The 24,106-nt window shown below is 36.4% G+C and overlaps 1 protein-coding gene across 4 annotated transcripts in view; it reads left to right on the top strand.

Annotated features, from left to right (window-relative positions):
- Positions 1-24,106, top strand: part of COG5 (component of oligomeric golgi complex 5) — a 193,519-nt gene that overhangs the window by 10,162 nt on the left and 159,251 nt on the right. For 3 of the 4 annotated variants that reach the window (XM_049814169.1, XM_049814170.1, XM_049814172.1), the window contains one exon: positions 1,601-1,721. In XM_049814169.1, the coding sequence (XP_049670126.1) occupies positions 1,601-1,721 (121 nt within the window). Of the gene's footprint in view, positions 1-987; positions 1,050-1,600; positions 1,722-24,106 lie in introns of those variants that run through there. The other variant, XM_049814171.1, reaches the window with a different exon arrangement.

The raw sequence follows: 24,106 nt of genomic DNA, 5'->3' as shown, positions 1-24,106 counted from the left end.
AGATTTTTCTAATTAAAGAAATGAATTAATAAAAACTAATAAGTTAATCTCTTAAAGTAGGATAAGCCCCACTTGGTTCTCACTAACGGTAATAGAAATCATGTGGTTAAGTTGACTTAGAATGCTTGAGAAACTTGCACTTCAGATTATGTGATACAGAGCCAAAAGCAGTGAGAGTAATTGTGCTTTTGGTGATTTGCCTCAGTGGGGCTTTTTCTAATTTTTCTGTTTTGTTCTGTCTAGGTGTTTAATAAAATTAAACTACAAACATTTGTGTTTTGATTGGTTTGTGCTGGCATAGGGGAGACTGACAAGTTGTGCAGTCCACTGAATGAAATGGTTGAAATGACTCACTTGTCTATGTTTTCATATGTGCACTCTAACATTAGTTTTCAAGACATTAACTTGAGTTTAAAAAAAAAGGGATTCAAAGTCTGTCAGATACTAAAATATTTTTTTAAGTACTTTTAATTTAATTTTTGTATTCATAAGGTAAATACTTCAGGAGGCTTTGCCTTTAGTACCAGGGCAAATACCTCAGAACAACTATGTCTTACTCATTCCAAATTTCTCATTTACCTCGCTTGTTAATCTGATTGCAGATGTTGGACTGTACCTATGACAGTACCAAAATCTACGTACTTTTTCACCTTGTCCTAAGTTACATTTCTGAATTCTGGTTTAGATGTTACCCACTCCAAAATGTTGCTGCTTCCGTAGCATGTACCTGCTAGCCCCACTGACCCAATCCAGCCCTAGAGGAACTCTACACTTGATATAACTCTTACTGTTTCTCTGTCTCTATTATTTACTGTGTAGCAGGAGAAGACCTGTTTCAAGATTTTAGTTGAGTGAAAAATTATGAAATTACTATGTTTGATTCAGATGTCGGCAATGCCTTTTTTCCTAAATTGGTGCTAACAAAAACATACACAAATATGTTTCCTGAAAATTTACACATGCATTCATCTTCTTAATTTTTAGCCAAGAATGCCAAGTGTTTTAATAGACCTGTGCAAGAATGTGAACTAACACTTGGCTGAATGAAGGTGACTGGCCTTATGAAAGTTTTGCTGAAAATGAGTTGTTACATATATTCCCACCATAAGAGTCAATATCTGTAATAACAATTTAGCCTTTAAGTTCTGTTGTCCTCTGACGTAAGTACTGCCATTTTGCTTATTTTGGATCAATATTTGATTGGCAATGCCAACTTCTTAATTTTACTAAAGCTTACAGAGGGGAGGAATATTGAGGAGAGATGCACAATGTAAAATAAAGCTCACTTCTAGTTAGAAATAGAACATGTCTCTGTCGTAGGGTTCTGAGTTTCTTTTTTTTTTTTTTTTTTTCGCTAGTAACAACAGCATAATCTCAGCAGCCCTGTGAATGTAATTACCAGCTTTAGAAAGTATTGGTCTATATTGCATAAAATCATGTTAAAAAATCCTGAAGAAAGGGGTTTCAGTGTTGTAAAGCTCCGTGTTTTTATTCACATTCATATTTCCTTTTTTGGTTAAAATATTTCCATATTTGAGGCCTAGTATTATGTGATCATAATGTACTGATAATATCTCCTAACGCTACAATTTCTCTCCAGGCTGCCTGTGACTTGCTGCGGAGGATAATACGCATCTTGTATCTCAGTAAGAGACTTCAAGGACAACTGCAAGGAGGAAGCAGAGAGATAACAAAAGCTGCCCAGAGTCTCAATGAACTTGGTGAGTCCTTCTTAGTTACTTTTAGAGGCATTTTTAGCTTCTACTCATATGACTCACACTAGTGTTAGACTTAAAAAACAAAGAACCCCTGAAAACTTTTTACTATGGTTCTTGCTGTCTACTTCCTGATTTGAATTGAGAAATGGTATTGACAGAACTCATTAGTACTTCCCATTTTTTCATATGACTTCTCTAGATAAAGGTATTTATTAGTATGAAAATTCTATGATAATAGCTTGTGTCCTTTTGGGCAACAATTTTTGTGTGAATCAATTAATTTCTTATTGTTTTGTGTTTGTATAAAATGCCTTCAGAGGCAGCAGATATATGTTTAGCTTTTGGAAGATGTTGCACTACAATAAGGCATAGTTTGAATTACAGCTTGCATCCTAAAATAAAATTACTGGCCCTGTGACCTTTGTGAAAGCCATATGTGATGTGATATACAGATACCTAACCTAATTCAGGTACTGGAAGCATTCTGCTGCAGTAGTGATTAATTTACCCTGTATTTTACTGGCTTCTAGGAAGAATGATGAAGTAGTTCTCACGAAGCTCGTGTTACATGGCTAGATTGTTTTCTGTACTTGAGCTAGCTTGGATACTTCCACACTGTGCTGCAGGATGCAGTGAGAAGCATCCCATTAGTCTTGGAGATCAGTTGTTGCTGTTGTATATGGTATCTTGCCAGCTGTTTCTCCTTTGATTTAATGGTATTCAAATTTCAGCTTCCAAAAATAGGCTGTGAGAGGGCTGAACTATAAAATGTTCAGAATCATCCTGAGGTTTATTGTGCATATTTGTCACTACTGCTCTTTTTATACTGTGTAATCAAAAAATTATTAGACAATGACTTAGTCTTATAATTAGCAGATGCTGTGTTGCAAATGGAAAGTTTATATATTTATTTAGTATATCAGTTTGACTGAAGCACTTAAGCATCAACTGTAGCATTCTAAGATAGAGTATTTTTTCTAATTTTCTATTTTTTCTAATTTTTTTATTTCCGTTTTGGTCTCCCTTCACATCTTCAGGATATAGAAACTAATACTGTCTTTTAACTACCCGAATTACAAGTCTTGTGGGATTAATCTGAATGCGAGATCTGTTAAAATAATTAGTACAATTTAATGGTAAAATCTGAGACGTTTATCTTGTGTAGTTCTTAGGATTTCTTTCCTTTAAAGAAAATGCCTTTTATTACTTTCTTTCCTCTCTTTTTTTTTTTTTTTTTTTTTTTTTACTTTCAACATTTAAAAAAAGAGCTTGCACTTTCTTTTGTTAAAGTGTCACAGTCTTTTGAGTTTCTTGTTTTCAAATACTTGGTCTTTTTCTGAAGCTTAGAAAAGTCTGAGTAATTATTCTTGTTAATGATCAAGGGAAAAGTGTCCCCTTAGGAAGTCCTTGTGAGTTTCATCCTTCAGTCCATAGGGGGGGAACCAAGGCTTTTGGCCCTTAATTAATCCTTGGGAGCCAAGGCTTGTGGTCCTTAATTAATCCTTAATTCTGGATGGTTTATGACCAGGTAAAATCCCTTGTCTGCTGTCATTTCTCTCTCCCTCTCTTTTCCTGGTATCTCTTCCTTTCTTCTGTCTTACCTCTCCATCTCCATCTCTGTCTCCCCCAGTCTTTGGCTATCTGCTCTGTTATCCTCCGCTGCCCACCTTGGCTGGTCTGAATTCTTACTGCCTCCCAGCTGGCCATGCTGCCCAGCACCTGGGTGGATGGGAACACCCCAGGAGGAGTGGCTGGTGTGGTGGACTGGAGATGTCTGTCCTGCATGGTGAGGTGGTGGCTAACTGGGCATAGGTTGGCTCTGGTCAGAGGGGAGGAGAGTGCGCGGAGGCTGGAGTCAAGACAGTTCGGAGTACCTCGGTGGGAAGGTGGTGCGTTGCAGGGAGGCTGGACTTTGGGGTATGGCTGGGGAAGCACTGTGCTGTGCTTTGGCCTTTGGAAAGCGTTGAGATGCGTGGGAGATCTGTAGGGGGGTGGTGGTGGCGTGGGGCAGGAGAACAGTCAAGCTGTCGCGACTTGGGGTGAGGTTGTGGAAAAGGTGTGCTTGAGAAAGATGGGAAATGTGTAGTGCTCTGTGGCGTCGGGAGGGCGGGAAGCAGGGGGAACAGACACTGGGCACTGGTTATTCGATGGTGAGATGCGAAAGCTTTGGGAGGGCTTGGGAAGCACTACGACATCTGATGGTAGTAAATAGGTGGTAGACATTAGTGGTGTGAAAGCCTGTTATTGGATAGGGAGCTCTGTCTCGTAGAGGCTTGCTTTTGAATTGGGGATCGTGGACAAGATTAATATTAATTTGTGTTTTTTAGCTAGGTATTTCTGAATATCCCTTTCGGCTCTCATTCATGGAAATAGTCTTCCCATTGTTTGTTACCTTTCTGTTGTACGTGTGGTGCAATGTAATTTCTGCTTTTTTGAAATCAGCAGCACTGTGATATTAATGTGAAAGCTTTGTACTTTCTATGCTATAATATACCTTTTATTGCTTATAGGTTATTCTGGGTAGAATCTTGGGATAACTGGCCATTTATTTTTCTGTACTGTTATACTCTGTGTGTATGTTTGGGGGACACAAACGTGTGTGCCGGTTTAGATATATGTATTCAACATATATTTCCTCAGCAAATCTATGTTAGTTCACTTACAGCTTTTACTTAGTTGTGTCTTGAAGTTTATTTTGCAGTGATGGGAAAAGTTATGATAAAAATATAAAATCTTGGAATTAGATAGAAATATGGGTCCATCAGAGGAACTACAAGAAACAGTAGCTTTTACTGAGAAGGGTTTTTTTTTATTGGACACTTTTTTAAGTTGCTAGTAGTCTGCAGAACTCCAGCTTCAGTGGATGGTGTTAGGAACTTTGAGAGCATTTGGTAATATTTTCACTGAGATCTCTGCTTAAAGCTAAAGTAGATCTAAAATTCCTCTGTGTTGGGCTTCCACATTCTTAGAAATTAACTTCCCACTTTGGCAGAGTAAGAAGAAAAACTTAATTCCCTATGTAATTTTTAGAGATTGATGGTGGTGGTGTGCGTGTGTCTGTGTGTGTGTAAAACACCAAATACTCTACTGTAGCTCCTCTGCCTCCCAATATACATGCCTTTGGGTTCTCTAGCAAAGTAGAAACAGAGCTGTGATAGTCCATTGAATAAGCTATTAGCTGCTTCTCTGCTGATGATTCTTCATATTATACAATCCAATTCAGCGTATGGATAGGTAAAGCAGGTGGCATATTCAGATATCACACAGCGCCTAATGCAATGAATTACTGGCCCTGACGACTATGCTTCTTGGTGATATTTTAATACAAGTATTTTATAAAGTGAAAAAGAAACATTCCTAAGCAAGTTTAAACAATAGAATGTGACAAGAGAATGGTACACTATGTACAGTTCCCTTTCACAGAAGAAATTCTGCGGGTATTAAAAAATCTGCTGTCTTCTATGTGGGTATGCAGAAATTACGGTCTGTAACAGTGGCCAGTAACTGATCAGATGAAGATGAAAAAATTCTTAGTTGTGCAGCGAATGGCAAGCTTGACTGTGGGCAGGTTGTTAATTCCATCTGTCAGTTACAGAGCTAGCTCTGGACAACAAGGACTTATATGTTTTGCTTGTTAAATACTTATAACTGATGTCATCATTATTCTTATAAATGCCTAGACTTCTTTTAATTATAATAAACTCCTAGTCTTTCTATATGGTTGTATTATAATTTATTTCACAGCAAGTGAATTTATTTGCTTGAATGACCTTGTGAGCATATAATACTTGTAGGCAGGCTCTCGCAGCAGCCATAATTTTGCTGTTTTGTAAACTTGGAGTTAGTCTGTGACTAAGCTGTGCAGCCATAAAATGAAGGGGAATGGGTCTATTGAAATACGGTTTTGGGTGTCTTCAATATAGAAATTGCCTCAGGACAATACTGCCTTCCGTGTAACTTATGAGAAGAGAGAATGGGGAAAGATAGGACTATGACTTTAGTTTAAAGCTAACTAATTCTAGAGAAAAAGAAAAATATTGTCATTCTAGCTAAAATGGAGAAAACTCTACATATGTATGGTGTTCTTGTTATGGTTTAACCCCAGCCAGCAACTAAGCACCACCCAGCTGCTCACTCACTTCCCCCTGTGGTGGGATGGGGGAGAGAATCAGAAGGGTAAAAGTAAGAAAACTTGTGGGCTGAGATAAAGACAGTTTAATAGGTAAAGCAAAAGCTGTGCACTCAAGCAAAGCAAAACAAGGAATTTATTCCCCCTTCCCCTGGGCAGGCAGGTATTCAGCCATCTCTAGGACAGCAGGGCTCCATCACGCCTGACGGTGACTTGGGAAGACAAACGCCATCACTCCAAACATCCCTCCTTCCTCCTTCTTCCCCCAGCTTTATACGCTGAGCACGACGTCCTATGGTCTGCCATATCCCTTGGGTCAGTGGGGGTCAGCTGTCCCGGCTGTGTCCCCTCCCAACTCCTTGTGCCCCCCCAGCCTCCTCGCTGGTGGGGTGGGGTGAGGAGCAGAAAAGCCCTTGGCTCTGGGTAAACAGGGCTTAGCAGTAATGAAAACATCCCTGTGTTATCAACACTGTTCCCAGCATAAGTTCAAAACATATCCCCATGCTAGCTACTGTGAAGAAAATTAACTCCGTCCCAGCCAAAACCAGCACGGTTCTTTATAAAGAGGGAGCAAAGCTTACATGTGAGTTATTTGGGCTTAACATAATAGAAGACTTAAGGGAAATAAAAAAAAAAATAAAGCTCAATTTTGATTATATTTGTAAAGAAGTGTAGCTTGGATGGAGAAAACTGAAATTAGGATATGCATGATAACTGGGTGAACTACAATTTGAAAGAAGTTATTGACTATGCCTGGAAGCCCTCTTCGTAGCTGGCATAATGTAGGTGGTGGTAGCCCTGTCTTCTAAAGCGTACTCCAGAACTAGTGACATCTGCACAAAGTGACAGTGATCATGGGCCTGAAAAATTCTCTTGTGGAGGCTAGAAAAAAAATCAGATTTAGCACCTTTCTAGGGTAAACAAGATGGGTCGTGAGTGTGTTCCCTTCTGTATAAATATTTATAAATACAAATATAAACAATATCTATATTCATCCTAATGTATCTCAACTGCTTTTCAGAGTAACTCATTGTTCTTAGTGGTTATCTTTGGGAACTCCTGAGGTGAGAGATGAAATTCCAGAAGATGGGAGACCTTGCTTTATCGAAAATAGAACTCACTGGCTCCTATTTTATTTAGACAACTCAAACTAACTTAACTTTTTAAGAAGTTCTAAGAAACTGTAGAACAAATAAACTATTTGTAGGAGTCTAGAATATAAAAATGCTATTAAATTGTAGGCCACATAGATTTATCAAGAACAAATCCTGTTTAACCAACTGTATTTTCTTTGTTGGCAGCATAACAGGTCTTAGGACTTGAGAGATCAATGACTGTCTTGTAGTTTGAATTAAACGGGGCTCTTGACGCCATGTCACGCTAGGAGGATCAGCAATATAATCCAGACGAAAATGTTGTGCAATGAACGCAGAAGTTCTGGAAGCTGTACCCCAAAAGTCATCATCAGTTGTTCACTCTTGCCCAGCAATACGTTAAGTGGGGTTTTGTTGAAATGTGTTCTGCAGCTGGCTAGTGTTTTCATTAATGATTTGAGTGATGTAATATGGTATATCCTTATTAAATTTACAAGTAATAATCAAGCAGAGAAGAATGGAAAGTATGTTGGGAAACAGGATTAGAACGAGGAATGTTCTTAGCAAATTGGAGATATGTCTTAGCTGAACTGATTTCTCTTTCAGACAAGTGCAAAGTCCCAGCAATAAATAGCTGTAGTTAACAGCAGGAATAGGAGAAATGACTGTATGGATAACAGTTCTGCAGAGAGGCTTGATATTTCCTCACAAAGTGACTGCAAGTCACTTGTTCATTTGTTTTGTAACAGCGTGACATTGTTGGCAATGAAATTTGTACTGATCTTTATAAGGAAGGGTGCTGTGTGCGGGACACTTGAAACAAATCTGTTGTTCATGCTTCAGCTGGAGTATCAAGTCCATTTTGAGGCACCTCATTCAAGGAAGATGTAGGTTAATTGGAGAAAGTCCTAACTACAGCAGTAATGATGGCTGAAGGTCTTAAGGACGGGCAGTGAGCAGAGGAACTGAAAGTGTGTGGCGTTCTGGTTTGGAAAAGAGGGGCCTGAAAGGCACAGTAATGTTCTTCAGATAAATAAAAATTTCTCAAATGAGAAGGGAGTAAATGGCTCTCTATATCCACTGTGATTGAAACAGTAAGTAAAGGTCCTGAAATGAGGCAAAGCAAATTTTTATCTAAAATGTTAGGAAGGGTTTGTGCCACTAATGGTAATTTCAGAGGAGCTGTGAAGTCAGTATTTGAAGCATTTTTAAAAGCCGTTTAGACAAAGCATGTACCAGGAATGGTTTAGATGCAGGTGGTTTTGCCTTGAAGCGGGAGGACTGAATAAGCCGGCCTGCTACCAGTCCTCTGTTTCTCTCAGAGATGCTCCTCCCCAACTCTGTTAATAGAAAATGTATTATAGGGGTGTTTTGGTTTTTGGTGGTGTGTATGTTTGGTTTTGTTTTTTTTAATTGGACTGCTTGATGTAAAATTTCCTTTCCACAAGTTGGCTTGTTGGGCACTGTGCCCAGATACCTCTTGGAATATTAGGACAGTGTGACTGGAAAATTCATGCCATCACTTTAGTTCAGCCTCTTCTTATCACTCCTTCAGATGAAATAGTAGATGAATCTCCTCAAAGACCTTCAGCTCACCCCTCTGACACAATTACTTCTCTTCTGGTTGTGACTGACACTCAAGTTAACTTCACACAGTTAATCGTGTGACTGGAGTGCTGCAAAAATTGACCCTCAAAAACTATTACGTCAGTATTCTCTAGGAGAATGCAGTGAGCAGGAAAAGGAAGGTGGTACTATGTGAATGTAAATGTCATGTATCTGATTTTTTTTCCTTTACCAGGAAAGAAGGCAAGCTATCCGTTTCTCAGTGACCCAGTTGTTTTTAAGAAAGATGTTAATTTACTCCTGTAAGTTTTTTAATATTTGGGAACTGTGATGAATATTGCTTTGTGTTTATCAAAATACTAAGCACTACTAGTCAGTATTCAGGAAACAACAGTTGTAATTTGTTGAAAACTTAAATAACTCTTTCTAGTTACTTTCTAGTAGTAAGTGTTCATAATTGTTTTATACGAGTTCTCATCCATATCTACTGCAAGTTTGAATTACGTGTACCTATTGTTTCCACAGTGTGCCTTATTAATTGAGTATTATAACAGCGTAAATAATCTGACTAAAACAGAGAGACTTACTCTGAAGTGGTTGTAGATTGGCTGACTGTAATATTTGTCCTTGGGGTTAAACGTTGTATAAAAACTATTTCAGTTTAACTGCTGCAGTTGTTGAAGTAACATTAAATATGTGTTATGTATCTGTACACAAGTATTACTGAACTTGCCATAGATACTATGGTAGCTATCTTTCACTGCTGCCTTCTTCCTATATCATATTTAGCAATAAACTTCTTTTTTTTTTTTTTTTTTTTTTTTTTTTCTGTTCTAAGCAAAAATTTAGAGTGTACAGTTGCTAAGCCAGGTCTTGTGTTGACTGTAATTAAAGTGAGGAGGGACTTGGTTACTGTCATGTCAGTGAGGTCTTTCACTGCTAGTACACAGAGCAGGCAGATTTGTTGATATTAATACTGCTGTGCACGGTTTCTCATAAGAATCAACACACATCAATCTGGAGGGAAAAGTTGCATTCATGGTGCTTTTGCCTAGGGATTTAGATGCACTACAATTTACTGCCTTGTGCAAGACTTAGTGTCCTCCAAAATAATGTAGCATATGTCTGTGTAGCACAATGCACTGTTCTGTAGGGCTAGGTAAACTGATTTGATTAATAGAAATTACACAGCCATGCTAGCATGATGCTTAGCCTGCAGTAATTAGTCCTGCTGAGAATGACTGAATTGTATCACTGGCTCAGAGCCATCTGCATTATTTTTGAATGCCACTGCTTCAGGTGGTACATCTGCATCCATAGTAAGTGCAAATATCTTGCTAAAATGTGTTTCTTCTGTCCCTGGTGGTGTTAGCAGTAACACTGCCAAGACCTTCACTGAAATTGGGCTAAAATATACTATGCCTTTTTGTAGTGGAGTGTAATCTCCATGTTCTTCAATTTCATGTTGTTCCCTTCAGTTGAATTGTTTTTTTATTTTGTTTTGTATTATTTTTACTGAGGCCCTGTTACCATAAGATGGAAGATTTTGCTAAAAGTTGTTGCACAAAGTTTTATTTGTAGTATTCTAGGCCAAAACCCCCTCTCTGTTGGGAAGGTCAAGTAGACGTACAAATAATTCAGGAGCCTTAATATTTGTAGCTTTAAAACAGAGTCTTGAACTGTTTGGAAACTGAGAACTCATTTTTATATAAAAGCTTAATTATTCCAAAATCAGACTTAAAAAAAATTTAATAATATTGAGCAATTCTTCACAAATATGAAGCCAGTGTCACCTGTGAAGTACACTGTCTGAACTGCTTTTTTTCAGCATATCTGGTAAAAAAATTATGGCCTATTGCTCTAGTTACATTGTGATTAACTGTATATCGTTAGTAGTGCATTTAATCACAAAATAATTGTATAATATATAATCAACAAACATATATATACCAGATACTGTGTTTCTCATGGATAATATTGGTCATTTTGTGACAGTCAGTTATATTGCAAAATAATTTTTCTTTATTTTTAATGTGATAATGTTGATAGAACCATTCAGCTTGCATTCATACCACGGAGGCAATTGAATTTGTCATTTCATACATTGATAAAGAAAAAGCATATTTGTAATGCTTCAATTTACTATGTTTAGAAAGATTCTGGTTTTATAAGTTGATCTGTCTTTTCAAGGAAAGTAATGCTATGAAAGCTATGGATGGTTAGTGCTAACAAAAAATCCTCTTGGTTACTAAGAATATCTTGTTATTTTCTTAGTATCGTTCCTGGCTTCATGTTGCCAAAGTCACTACTTGATTTATTGTAAATTAATGTAAAAGGGAGGGCTACTCAAGCTTCTGCTGAGTCATGTTATTTCATGAATTATTATGTACAACCAAATATTTTGTGTAGTGAGGGTAGAAGCTAGTCCTTGTGCTCTTATGTAGTTGCTGTACCACCCACTTATTTCTTTCTCTGTTTCAATTATGCATACAACAATCTTGTTCTAGGCCATCTTATCTTGTTTTATTTTATGCTATCTTTACCTTTTATGCAGAGTTAAGGAGCTTCTGTGTATGTTAATTTATTTCTTGTTGGCTTTTGAAATAAAGAAAAATCTTGATAGTATGTAACAAGTTTATTAATTTGAACTATTCACTGTAGGTTAATTAATGTGCATGTAACAAAATGACTTGCAAAACTTAATACAATTTTTCATTAGTAAGAGGCTAACAGTGTAAGACCTCTTTATCCTCTTTGAGCAAGGCAGACAGAACATACAGATTTTACCATCAGATTGCGTTTTGCTGTGATTAGGACTCCTAGCCTGGAAAACTTATCTTAGACAAAGCATTTTATATAAATAGTTGGTATGTTTTGATTAATCTCTGGCATGCATTCTTTTTCTAACCATTTTCAATAGAAGACACTAAATAATTACATGCCCATAAGAGAAAAGACTAAGTTTGAATTGATACAAGAAAAAAATAGCCTGTTGGAATTTTGTTTTTCAACATAACCTTTAAATTAGTAGGGCTTGAATTTACATTTCCTCAGGTTTTTAAAAGTTTGGTTTCTGTTAATGTAGCTTCATTGTAGTTTCATTGCTGTGTCACTGTTTTCCAAAGTCATAACTATTCTGATCTTTTGAAATTTAATTTTCTTTATGCATACAGTTCTAGAAGATTAATCCAGGCATGATTGTAATGGTGGGTTTTCTTGCTATCAAGCTTCCTTTCAACGATCATAAACGTGTTTCAAATTTGCCATATTGAGTGAATTATGAAACTATTTTTTCATATTGGCATTAAGCTGATTTCTGTTTTTGATGAGATTAGTCTTTTAGCTATAACTACTTGAAGAATTTGATTTTGCTGTATTATTAAGCATTTGGTAATTTTAGTCTCAAGTATATAGACCTTGTCAGAGGGCTGTATACGAGGTATTTGAAAATGGATTTAGTATTCCACTTTCTATCTTGAGGTGTTAATCTGTTCCTGAGAGGTATGTTATTGACATCCCATTAGCAAGGCTGTGTCAGAAGTTAATTACAGTGTGTTCAAGTTGCCTTTGCTGTAGCATGTGGAGTATTTCTAACAGTTTTTATTCTGATTCCAGGCCCATCAAGGACTATTTTCTGTCTTTTGCTCTTTCTTGCTCCCAGTTACAGTTGTTCACATCTTTTGTTCCTTACATTTCTGGAAAGCTTAGCTCTTTCAACCTTCTTGTCATCAGTTACTCTGAATTGGATTGCTACTATTTCATTATTAATACCAATTATGATTATTATTGTCTTGATCTAATGCATAGAAGTTTTGATTGTAGGCCTGTATTACACTAAGCTAGGCTTCAGCAGGTACTGAGTAAAATCTGGGGCCAGACAGCTCTTGATGTATTTGCTTCTAACAGGTCAGAGGACTCCAGTAGGAAAGAAATGATAGTGGACAAGAACTAATGAAGGGGTGGGGGGATGTGGTGGACTACCAAAAAGTATTTTGTGCTGGGAGAGGAATTATTGTCAGGACAGCAGAGTAGCTGCACCAGTCATGAAGCTGATAAGTTAACATGCATGCATTTGAACTCTCTTGTGTACTGTCATGTGCATGAGGCATGAATAGTGTTTGCCCTGGTAGCACATTCAGTTCTGTGTCTGAGATTAAGCCAGTATTTCTTATTTCTTAAAAACACTGAAACTACAGTATTTTCCATCTGCTTTGGGGTAATGTATCAGATGGTCTGGGGCTTTGAGACCCAGAGGATATATCTGGGGTTTGTAGTCCCACCTGGGTGAGGCTGAAACAGAGGGGCTTGGGAATTTTGAAAGAGGAAGTGTTTGGAAATGAAGAACAGAAAGAGTGATGGAAGAGGGAAGTTGTGGAGGAAGGTCTTGGTAATTACACTATCCTATCTTTTCTCATTAATGGTCTTAAATGTAAAGGCCAGGTCTCATAAGGTAGGTTTTTTCCAGTTTTTGTTTGTTTGTTTTGCAATTAGTGAATTTAAATGTGTGACTCTAAAATCTGAAAACTATACTTACATTCTGTTTCTCTAATTAAAAAATTCCCCTTCTGCTCTCTTCTCAAAGTGTCCCTGTAGAGCAGAGGAATTATACCAAACCTGTTTCTGTTTTGCTATTAAGGAATACTTGTTTCCCACCAGAAGGACAGCAAGGGTGTTTGGACCTTGTTTTTGCTTTACCCCTTGATAATTTTAAGTGCTTGAACAATAAGTATATTTGTGTTTGTTAGCTAGGGTGTGTCATGACAGCGGAGAAATGAAAGGATTTGGATGAACCAGTAACATACGTAGATAATCTTGTAGTGGTGAATGCTTGTGTTTACCCAAATACAGGATAAACACAACTTCAGAGTTGTTTGGTTTTGGTTTTTTTTTTTTAGATTTTTAATTACTTTAAAACAGTTATGATTGTGTAACCAGTACAGATCTTAGGGCATCTTTGGGTTTTGAGACAAAGTATTTTGTTACTGGGTAGTCATACTTTTTTATAGATCTACATAATTAAAAGTAGAAATGAAAGATATGGGTTTCTGTTTCTAGGTGATATACAAAATTATCAAGACCCAAAGGTATCTGCAAGCTCTGTCTGCCTTTGAATCTAGGAATTTTTTGTGTACTGACTTTAAAACTCTGTATTAGTTAAAAAACAAAAAATAAAATTGTGCACACCAAAGATGAGAAAGAATTGCTTTTGGCTGAGAGAGAAGGGAAGACAGACAGAGGTTAGCTGTAAATCTCTGAAAAATCATCTTTTTGCATCTTGTAAATTATCAATCCATTGTAGAGAGTAAAAATAGCTGGCAAGAGTTTGAAAAGAATTTGTAGTGTCTTTTACATATTACATAAAGAAAAAGGCATCTACTCACAGGTGTCTGTGTATGTCCATGAAGAGAAAGGCAAGTTGGATTACATAATTTAAAATAAGTGAACGCAGGGATATCAGCAAAGCAGAGAGATACCATCTCTAAATTGAGTGGTGGTGTATTCTCACTGTATTTCAATAGGTATAAAAGTTTAAGTAAACAGTTAAAGCTAGGACTTGGAGTACCTATTATAAACAAACAAGTCAGTAACACTAACAACTAGCATGGAAAAATTCTGTTCTGTAGAGTTTGACACCATTTACAGCTAGAGTGATGCATCTGAAAGCCTGGATCTAGTTGTCTGTTCTGCTCTGTGTGGAGGTTCTACATGGAAATGCAATTTTACGTTTCAGGCAGGTCTGCATATGCACTGTCTGAAGTTCTAGTAGGAATTGGCATTTATAACTTTCTCTGTTCTTCTCTTCCTTTCCTGAGCATTTACATACTTGGAAATTCAATAGAAAGCTGCAGTCTAGTTCTCCCAGAACCAGAGTAATGATCTCTAAGGTGATCAGGCTCAGTGGTTTGAGTTCAATAGATAATCACTTCCCTGTGGGAAAGTGTGAAGAAATGTCACACATTTTTTCTAGGGGAGTTGTCTGAGGGTAGCTGGGAGAATGTGTGCTTCCTTCTGTTTATCTATGGCCAATGGTGAAATCAGTTGTTTAGTGGTCAAAGAAATAACACTGAGAAGCAGTTCATAATATCGATCTTTTTCTTTCTGCTGGGACTGAAGCATTTATTAGTGCATAACCCAGTGGTTGTACTGAAGAGGAACATGGTTAGTTCAGAAATAACACTTCAGTATTGTGTGTCTGAGAAAACAGCTTTTTTTTCTTTTTTCTTTTTGAACAATCAGATTCAGAAATAGTCAGAGTGAGAGAGAATAGAAAAGGATGAAATGGACAGGTAACTTCTGGTCCCCAAGGAAAAGAAGTGAGCAGTTGATTAGAATGCTTATTAGAAGATCAAATAATCATGGTAGCAAATCATGTCTGGAAAATTTCATTGGGGGTAACAGAATGAGAAGTTACAGTAGAAGTATCTGCAAATGCATGTAGATCAGAGAGCCAGCTAACAAAATCCAGAAGCTGCTACTTTCACAACCCACTGAATTAAACCAGAAAAGTGGAAGCATTGCTATCTAAGCATGTTTCCAAGATGTGTGGAAGAATGGTGTTGGGAGCCTAGACTATTTATCCTTTATGGCCAGTGGTAAAAACCCACCAATTTCTAACACAGCAATCATCAACAAGGAGAAGCATTATTCTGGATTCTCTTATAATGAATAAACTTACTGGATTTAAAAATCACTTGTTGCCAGAGTGGCAAGTCATGATGCATAGAGCAAACTGAGAATAAACCCAGTGTTTAATGTTCCATTTTTGAAAAGTTAATTTTTCAATGCAGAGGATCTTCTATTCAGTAGTTTGGACAAATGTATTTAGACAAACTTGAGAGTTGAAAGTTTACTGAGAAGACTATATTAGATAGTGAAATACTGGCTTTTTGGCAATCAAGAAAGAGGGTAGTCCTGGCTAAAGGCCCATTCTAATGTAGTGACAAAGCAAAGACAACCACCATAATTGGAAAACAATATGTAAACACAAATGAATGCCTTATATAGATACGATGAATTTAAAATATTGCAGAAAAATCCATGGCTGGCAGGAACCAGAAAGACACCTATCATGAAATAATCTCATTAATTTACAGGTTTCCAGATTGTTCATAAAGACTTAGAATAGGAGGGTTTTTGAGTAAATGCTCTTGCTTTATTTTTGGAGGCAGGGTAATCTGTTCTTCCATAAAGTAAGGATACTGTGTAATCTAACAATAACTAAGGAGGATGTTACACATATGTACTCACTTCCCAGAGCCATTCATTTGTAACTTCTTACTGAATGGGGAAGGGGAAAGTCCAACATGTGTTGTTCCAACATTCAGAAGGAGAAACAGGATATTTCTGTTGAAATCAAAGTCAGTTAGACACAAAGCTGCTGTAGAAAAATAGTAGAGAAGTTTAATTCATTTGAAAGAAGAATTCAGGCCTGTAAAGCTGAATTAATGATAGTCAATTACATTTTAATGGAAAGTAAGTGTTGTCAAACAAATTTGTGTGTTTTGATTACTTAGTTGATTAAAGAAATTGTGTAGATGCATTATAGCTTTGTTTTATGTGCATAATCTGCAATTTAGATGACTTAAATCTCCCTTAAGGTATTGTTCCCCTAAATAAGCGGTCTTCTCACCTCACAGTTGCTGTACATTCTTGGTAGATACTTTTGTTACTAGTGGAGCTGGAAGAGAGGAACAGAGGTAAGTAAGGTAGTGGTAGTTTTCTATGGGTCTATACCTCAGATGAAGGCAGACTACTGGACGACAAGCAGCTGTGAATGGGCAGAGCACCTTGAATGTTTAACATGTACATATAACATGCTTTCTAAATAAAAAAAAAGAAAAAAGTACTATCTCTGTTTTTACAAATATGAAAATATGGTACTAAACTTCTGTAAAGCCTTGGAATTGGACTGTATCCATGCTGCGATTGCTTTACCAATGTTGTGTCTGTTCTGGCATTCATGCAGCTATGTCACGCAAATCTGTACATCTGCAATTGGTATAGGGAATTGTACCGTACAGATAAAAACATAGTTTTGTGGATACCTGTGAATAAATGCAATTATACATGTCGCAGTAGGATATTAAATGGGCTCTTTTTCTTGAAGATTAAGACTGTAGAGGTGCATTCATGGGGAGAAAATAAAGGGTCGCAGAAGAGCTCTTTGATTGGTGGAGAAAGAAATGACAAGAGCTAAGGACTGGAAAATGAGGCCTGGTAAATTCAGAATTATAAAATAATTGAAAAATGAGATAGTGTACACAATTTTGTTGTAATTCCTCAAGTAAATACTGGTTGTTCAAATCTTAAACATAGTAACCAATTTTATTCTGTTCATTTCTAATTAAAGAGTAAGCCAGTTCACGTTAAAGAAAATCTAACCAAATAGCTGTGAAAAGACGACTGAAGTATAATCTTTGTTCAGGTCCTGGATGGGAGCCAGTATTCCTGTAACTGTCATGTCTGCCTTGCCTTAAAGATCAGTGAAGGTGTTGCTGTATGTAATACAAAGTAGTGAGCACTGTAGAGTAAGATTTAATTCTTGCACATGGGAAACAGCTTTAAAAATAGGCTGTTTTCACAGGAGTAGTTTTTCCTCTTTGTCTCCCAACTCATGCATATAATTTTCAAATATTAGTTTCATCAAGAATTTTATGGACTCTTCTCAGTTATGGTTTGAAAAGTAAAGTAGTCCAGTCTTTTTATTTGTTTACCATTCAGGTCCAACCTTCCATTGCTCACAGGCACCAAATCCCTCTTCAGCTGAAGAACAGTGTGGTCTCACATCTCTTTTCATGTCATTTCAAGGAAAGATGTGAAGACCCAACCTCATTAAAAGAAAGAACATCCTATTATTTTGAAAACATACTGTTCCTGTGGTATATTGTCTACAATTCCAAAGAGATCTGCACCCCCCCAGTTTTTAGCTGACCTAACCTGCAAACTAAAGATGTAGTAGAAACTTGAGATTTTTAACTGAAACAAAATTGGGGCATAACAAAGTCTCAGTGACTGAATTAAAAATTTCCCACTTTTATTCTACTTTATTTAAATTGCTTCTGCAATCTGCACTGTAAGCTGTACAACTGAGGCAAGATTTGTCAGAAGCTTCTGAATACATTAATCTCTTTAAAGATGTCTTTAACTTGTCTTCATATGCACTTTTTTGTGCTTTGTCCATGTTTGATACAACTGCAGATGAGCTGTGTAGCTCCATTTTATATTTATGGGCATATAACCTTGTATGATCAAAATTATTAAACTTAATGTTTGTTCCCATTTAAACATAGAAAAATAAGTGATTTACTCAGTTTGGAAATTTCTTATGATTTGATATTTGCTTGTAACTATTCAGAAGATGAATTTATAATTCAAGTAACACTCGGTTTTATTACGTGCATATATACTCCTAGAAAGTCTGTTGTATCTGAAAAAAAATCTCTTGTGAAATACCTTACTGACTGCAGTAGCAACAAATAAATATGCTAAATCTTCTTATTTTAGCTATATTGTACTCCGTATATGTGCAGGTGTGTGGTATTTTGGCAAAACACAAAAAATTAGTTTTCCATGAGAGTTCTTTTTGGGTTAGGTATTTAGTCTGTGGAAGCCACTGTTGTTGTTGTTGAACCACATAACTTTGTTAAAACCTTTGCTTTGCCCACAAATTCTTTTCACATCTTTTATTTTGTTTGTTTTCATTTCATTGATAGGTCTCACTTACTAGCTAGTAGAGCTGTTAGCAGGAATCTTCCTCGTTATTGTTAAGGTGTTTTACAACAGCAGTGCTCAGATTCACCTTTTGTTTTGTGATGATACATACATTGCAAATAGTGTTCCTTTCCCATTTTCTTTTTCCTGTGCATGTTTTCAACACACTGCTAAATGCAACCTAGTGCCCAAAGCATCACTGATATTTGTAATAATATACTAATGTGGGAAGCTGTCCTTTTTTTTTTTCTACGTCTCCCTTCTTCCTTCTCTGTTTATTTGTGAGAAATATTTTGAAATAAGATTTGGAAGAAAACCATGGTACAGAGTAGGAATAAGTTGTCACCAGTTATTGTGCTTTCCCCCCCCTACTAATTGAGTTTAAATTGAGTTTAATTTGAAGTAAAATCTCACAACAGATTGTGAGAGATCCTAGTACTAGTTGAAAGTAAAGCTGTGCTAATATTGCTCTGTTAATAACAGTCTGACATAGCCGGAGTGACAGATTTTACAGCAATAATGTTGTTTCAGCAGTGACATTGATTTGTTTATCAGATATGGTATCAAGTTAAACTGTTGCCAAGATAGGGTAGGAAGTTGGAGATCATAGCAGGGTAACAGAAACCAAAAGTGTATTTCCAAAAACCCAGCTTGGAAAGGAAACAAGGGTGTGCTGTTTGCCAACAGCTTTGTGCCGTCAGCCTGCCCGCCTGCTTGCCTGGCTGTGCAGTGTCAAGAATCAGAATGAGGATATAGAAATGCTTAAATTCAAAGGATACAATTCATTCAAACTATAAAAAATAAATTATGTTTTAGTAATTTCAGGTTCCATATGTACCACAGAACTTCCACTGTAAATCTTAAGTTTTTTTCATTTCAACTGAATTTCTTTTCATTGTGTGAGAATTTCTTTGTAAAATAGGAAAACAGCTGATACAGAAATCTATAAAGTAAATGCACAGGAAGATACTTCTTCCATTCTGGCTCAATTTATAATAATCACTGAAGTGTAATTTTAGCAAAGAACATAAAGATGTCTAATGATATTTCTCCTTCAATTTATTACTCTACAAAAATAATTAAATTGCGATAAAAAGCAGTAATTGAAAACATACTGTGGTAGTGAAACACACTCGAAGCATCAAGACAAACTGAAGTTATCTGACCAACACTGATTTGAGGTAAAATTCAATAGCATTTTTTAAAATTATCACTGGGAACAGACATCTAATAACATTTTCTTTTCAGGTCTGTACTTGGAATGCATGTACTCTGTATGTACTTTGTACTTGGTAAAATGTGTAGTTTATCTCTAGGAAAAGAGATGGTAGAATCATGCATGTTCTTGGTTTGTCTGTTACTCTGTGTATAATTTGTTAAATCAAAAGCCTTTTTTGGAGCTGCTGTTCCTGTTGTTCTCCCCTCTCCTCCCAGCAATTCTGGCAAAACCACTTATCACACCTGATGATTCAAAGACAAGTTCTTGTATTTTTGTTTATTATAATCTAAAAAAATAAGGTTAGCATTCTTTCCATGGCAGGTGCATGTTGCCCTCCACCTTTCTGTGGTCCTGATGGCCATATCTGCCTTACAGTGGTTCCTTCCAACTTCTCACTTTTTCTCTTGACCTATACTCTCCACCTACTTCACATCCTTCTTCTTTAAGACTCATTGGTTATGAGTCAATTTTGATTTTCCTATTAGTTATTATGTCAGGGTTTCCTCCCTCCTTTTTTCCTCCCTCCTTTTTTCCTCCCTCCTTTTTTCCTCCCTCCTTTTTTCCTCCCTCCTTTTTTCCTCCCTCCTTTTTTCCTCCCTCCTTTTTTCCTCCCTCCTTTTTTCCTCCCTCCTTTTTTCCTCCCTCCTTTTTTCCTCCCTCCTTTTTTCCTCCCTCCTTTTTTCCTCCCTCCTTTTTTCCTCCCTCCTTTTTTCCTCCCTCCTTTTTTCCTTCCCCCCCCCCCCCCGCAAAACAAAGCCCAAACTCTGTGATTAATTTTGCTTCTTGAATTACACAAGTGTTCTATGAATTAGAAAAAGGAGAAGGTAATTACAGAGTCAGATTCTTCTCTCTTGTTGATGTAAGACAAATAAATTCAGTGATATTACAGCAGAATGTGTGAAGTGGGAGTGGAATTTGGCTGTTATAAAGCTGGAAGGTTTTAAGACAGAAGGTGATTGTCCTTAGCTATATGTTGGAGATACTTTGTTTGAACAATGGGGGAGGGAAGGGTAAGTTAGTGTATTCTATATTTTTTAATACTACATTGAAACTGCTAAAGAATGCTGTGTTCTCTCCTTTTAAAAGAGTTTAATGGCAATTAGTAACTAAAACACTTCCTTCAGAGGAAACAAACATGTCTAAAATGTTCAGCTATCAAAGAATTCTGATGACTAGCACATACATTGATGTTGAAAAAGAGAATTCTGATGACTAGCACGTACACTGATGTTGAAAAAGAACTATTAAGCGCATTGCAATATGATATACATAATAGTTAACAGAGCAGAAAAATTCTTCCTTGTGCCCAGGTAAATGATATAGCTTGTTGAATGTATTATTTCATTTAAAAAGAAGAAGAAAAAAAAAAAAGGTGGTGCGGGAAGAGAAGGCATTTAAGTGCATGCATGGTGGGGCATAGTGCCTGTCTGTCCAGTTCAAAAACACTCCCACCAAAAATGCCTCCATATAAATATAAAGTAGATGCTAATGTTGAACTCCACTTCTGGTGCGTATGGATGTATAATTATTATGTACGTGTGTGTATTTATGTAACAATGAAGGAAGAGAGGTGTATTGATCTAATATGTATCTGGATGCATACATTTTTTATCTAATCTATTTAGAAATCACTAAATTAATTCCTATTCCCCTGGCAGTAGTGAAGTAAACAGAACTGACCATATAGCAGAGCCTACACTGTTGCCAACTTAAAACGAGGTATTTGTGATGTATTTACATTTCTGTTTCACTGGTTTGTGATGTGCTATTCTGTTAAGGTGTGTATCTTGAATATTCCAATAGATACCGGCACTCTCCGCAGCTTTTTGTATTTTTAGTGTGGGCTAACCTCATTTTACAACATAAAATTAAATGGAGATGCATTTGAAGTTAAAAGACAACATAGTCAGATACCAGCTTAACTTAAGGGACAGAGGATGTGTGGAAACGTGGTTGCTTGTGTTTCTGAGATGTATTTGCTGGAATTAATATTTTTAGAGTCCTGTACAATTCTGCTTGCCTTAGGCTGAGTGGTGTGAAATGTAATTGAACTAATGACTCACTGTGGTGAGATCATTTTTAAGAATGTAGTGGGCTTCTGATTGAACAATACTATGGCATATATTTGCCCTTTTTTCTTCCAGTGATGCTGCCTATTTTTGCATTCTGTTTTAGTCTGTCTGTCAAGCACCCACGGCCCACCTTCATATCTCTCCTAAAATCCTCTTCTGTATCTGTAGGATATACAGTGTTCCTTCACTAGTTAAGTCTTTATTTTGTCTTGTTTGTGTTAAATCTGTCGTCGTTGTGGTACAGATCATGTATGATTCTGTTTTATAATGACTCCTGTGTGTATATAGCATTGCAGATATTCTTATGTGTATTACTCCCTGCTCTATGCAGGATTTTCTTCTGCAGACCTCAAAGTATATTCCAACATGGTGTAAGTCCTTTTTTTTTCTTTTCTTTTATTTAATAAAGATGAAGAATAGTAAATGTAAAAATGAACTTGCTTATATTCTTAAAGGCAATCAATGACTGTGATCAACATAGCCTTTAAAACCTGACTTAATCTCTCTGACTAATTCCTCGGCTGTATTTTCTTTGTTACAGAGTACTGCTTCATTGAATCTGACTTTCTAATGAATGAACTTTTTGCACTAAATATGTAGTTCTTGAGGACTTACTTAATTTTAAAAAGTAAAGTCATGTTGTCAAGAAACCTTTCAAGTCTGAAAGCTTTTCTTAAATGCTTACTTCAGATAAAGACATGATGTAAGTTTATTCATGTGTTGTGGTCATTATGATTTCTTTTTTTTTTTTTCTTTTTAAATAAATGAATAGTATTTTTAATTGATTTAAGAATGCTTTATTGGAAGATAAGTAATCAGTGAAATCAAATTATGCCATTAACCCTAGAGATCCCACTTTTCCCTCCTTCTAGTATTCACAATACAGAGGATAACTAGGCAGAGAAAGAAAGAAGTGTTACAGAAAAGAAAAAAAAAAAAATCATTCCTGCTTAGGTTTTCTGGGCACATTTCTTTTCAGAAGAGCTTATTCCTGAAAGAATGTTTTTGAAGTGATAAATTTGGAGCATATGGGTTTAAAAAGAAAAAAAAAAAATCTTCTTGCATAAAAGCATTACGTTTACTTCCCCCCTGCAACCTCTCAAATAATATGAAGGATTTCAATTCATGTAGGAAACGAGGAATATCTTGGATGCAATCAACACTGTAAGTGGGTACAGTTGAATGCAGGTGTCATTGGGCTAGCTTTTAGAAAAAAGCCACCGAAATTATGTTTGAATATATGTTACACAGTCATTTTAGATGACAAATTATTATCAGTTAGATAATAAAACTTCTAGGTAGAATTTGGATGTTTGTAAGTAGCTGGTCTTTGTGGAATATGGAGCTGTAGTATTATTTTTTTGAGTCATCTGTTCTGGTAAGTGAAGGCATGAGCCGAAGTAAACTAAGGTACATTACAAGTACTGCTTTTTTGCTTTGTTTTGTTTTAACCACAAAAACAGTTTTGGCAATACACATATGATTAATAATTTAATGATGTAATGGAAAATAGCTTTTTGCTCCCTTAAAACCACACTTTTTTTTTAATATGCAACTTCAGAAAAGTGCGTCAGAAATCCTCGTTTTTTATGTAATACTTGAGTCAAACTAGCTCTCATATTCAAGGATATGGTCTGCTTTTTTTTTTTTTAATAGAAGCTAATACTTATTAAGAATTAGCCTTTTAATTATACTGGTAGCTGGTGACACATTGAGCAGTTTATGTAACAAGACAAGTGAAATCATGCTAATTGATTTTGCAGGCTTTTGTTTTGTTTCCCCCTCCCCCCATAACTGGTAACTGAGTCAATGAATGTAGCCACTGTTTTTTGAAATTAGGAATTTTTTAAGCATGGGATAGTGCAAACCACTCAACAAACTTTTGTTTGGATGAATATCTTAATTCTTCCTTACAGTGCTGTGGATGATGATGACTTCTTAAGCCTTCTTGATTCTTTGCTGCAGGTATAAGATGAAATAGAAAAATAGGATATAGAATGATGGTATACCATGGCTGTCCAGGAAATGCAGAAATAGGAAAGCTAGCAGTATCGGTGATTGGTTTGTGACAAAGCAGTTGCATGGCTAGAACTGGACATCATTGAAGGAGAAGTGAAGTCAAAATAATACAAAAGTTATTGAGGACAAGAAAATTATCTTTTACTTTAGCTGTTGGCACTTGACAGCCATATCTGTCTATGCAGATAGATGGTATGAATGAAACACCTCTGTATAAGAGGTCCCCATATCACACTAGAGGTCTAGCTAAACTCCTTCAAGTGTGAAAATCTAAGCCTTTGCACAGGAATGGCTTTGTTGTTTGGTTCTCTTTTAGCATCAAGACTAATAACTTTCTTGTGTGTGGTTTTTGCCTTAATTTAGTCTGTCTTTTCCCCTTACCCCCTCCAACCCTCCTGTGTAATTATTCAAAGTTGTGTATTTTCTACATAGAAACTGTGGATCTGAGATTGTATACGCAAGACTACTTACTTTTCTTAAAAGTACTGTCAGTTTTTGGACCAACATAAACTCCCCCCCCCCCCCCCCCCCCATCAAAATTAAATAATTCTGAACCATTAATTGAAGGGCATCATATA

Source organism: Accipiter gentilis, chromosome 11 (assembly GCF_929443795.1).
Source record: "Accipiter gentilis chromosome 11, bAccGen1.1, whole genome shotgun sequence".
Classification (NCBI taxonomy): domain Eukaryota; kingdom Metazoa; phylum Chordata; class Aves; order Accipitriformes; family Accipitridae; genus Astur; species Astur gentilis.
Note: the sequence above shows the minus strand (reverse complement) of the source record. Positions and strands in the feature narration are given on the sequence as shown.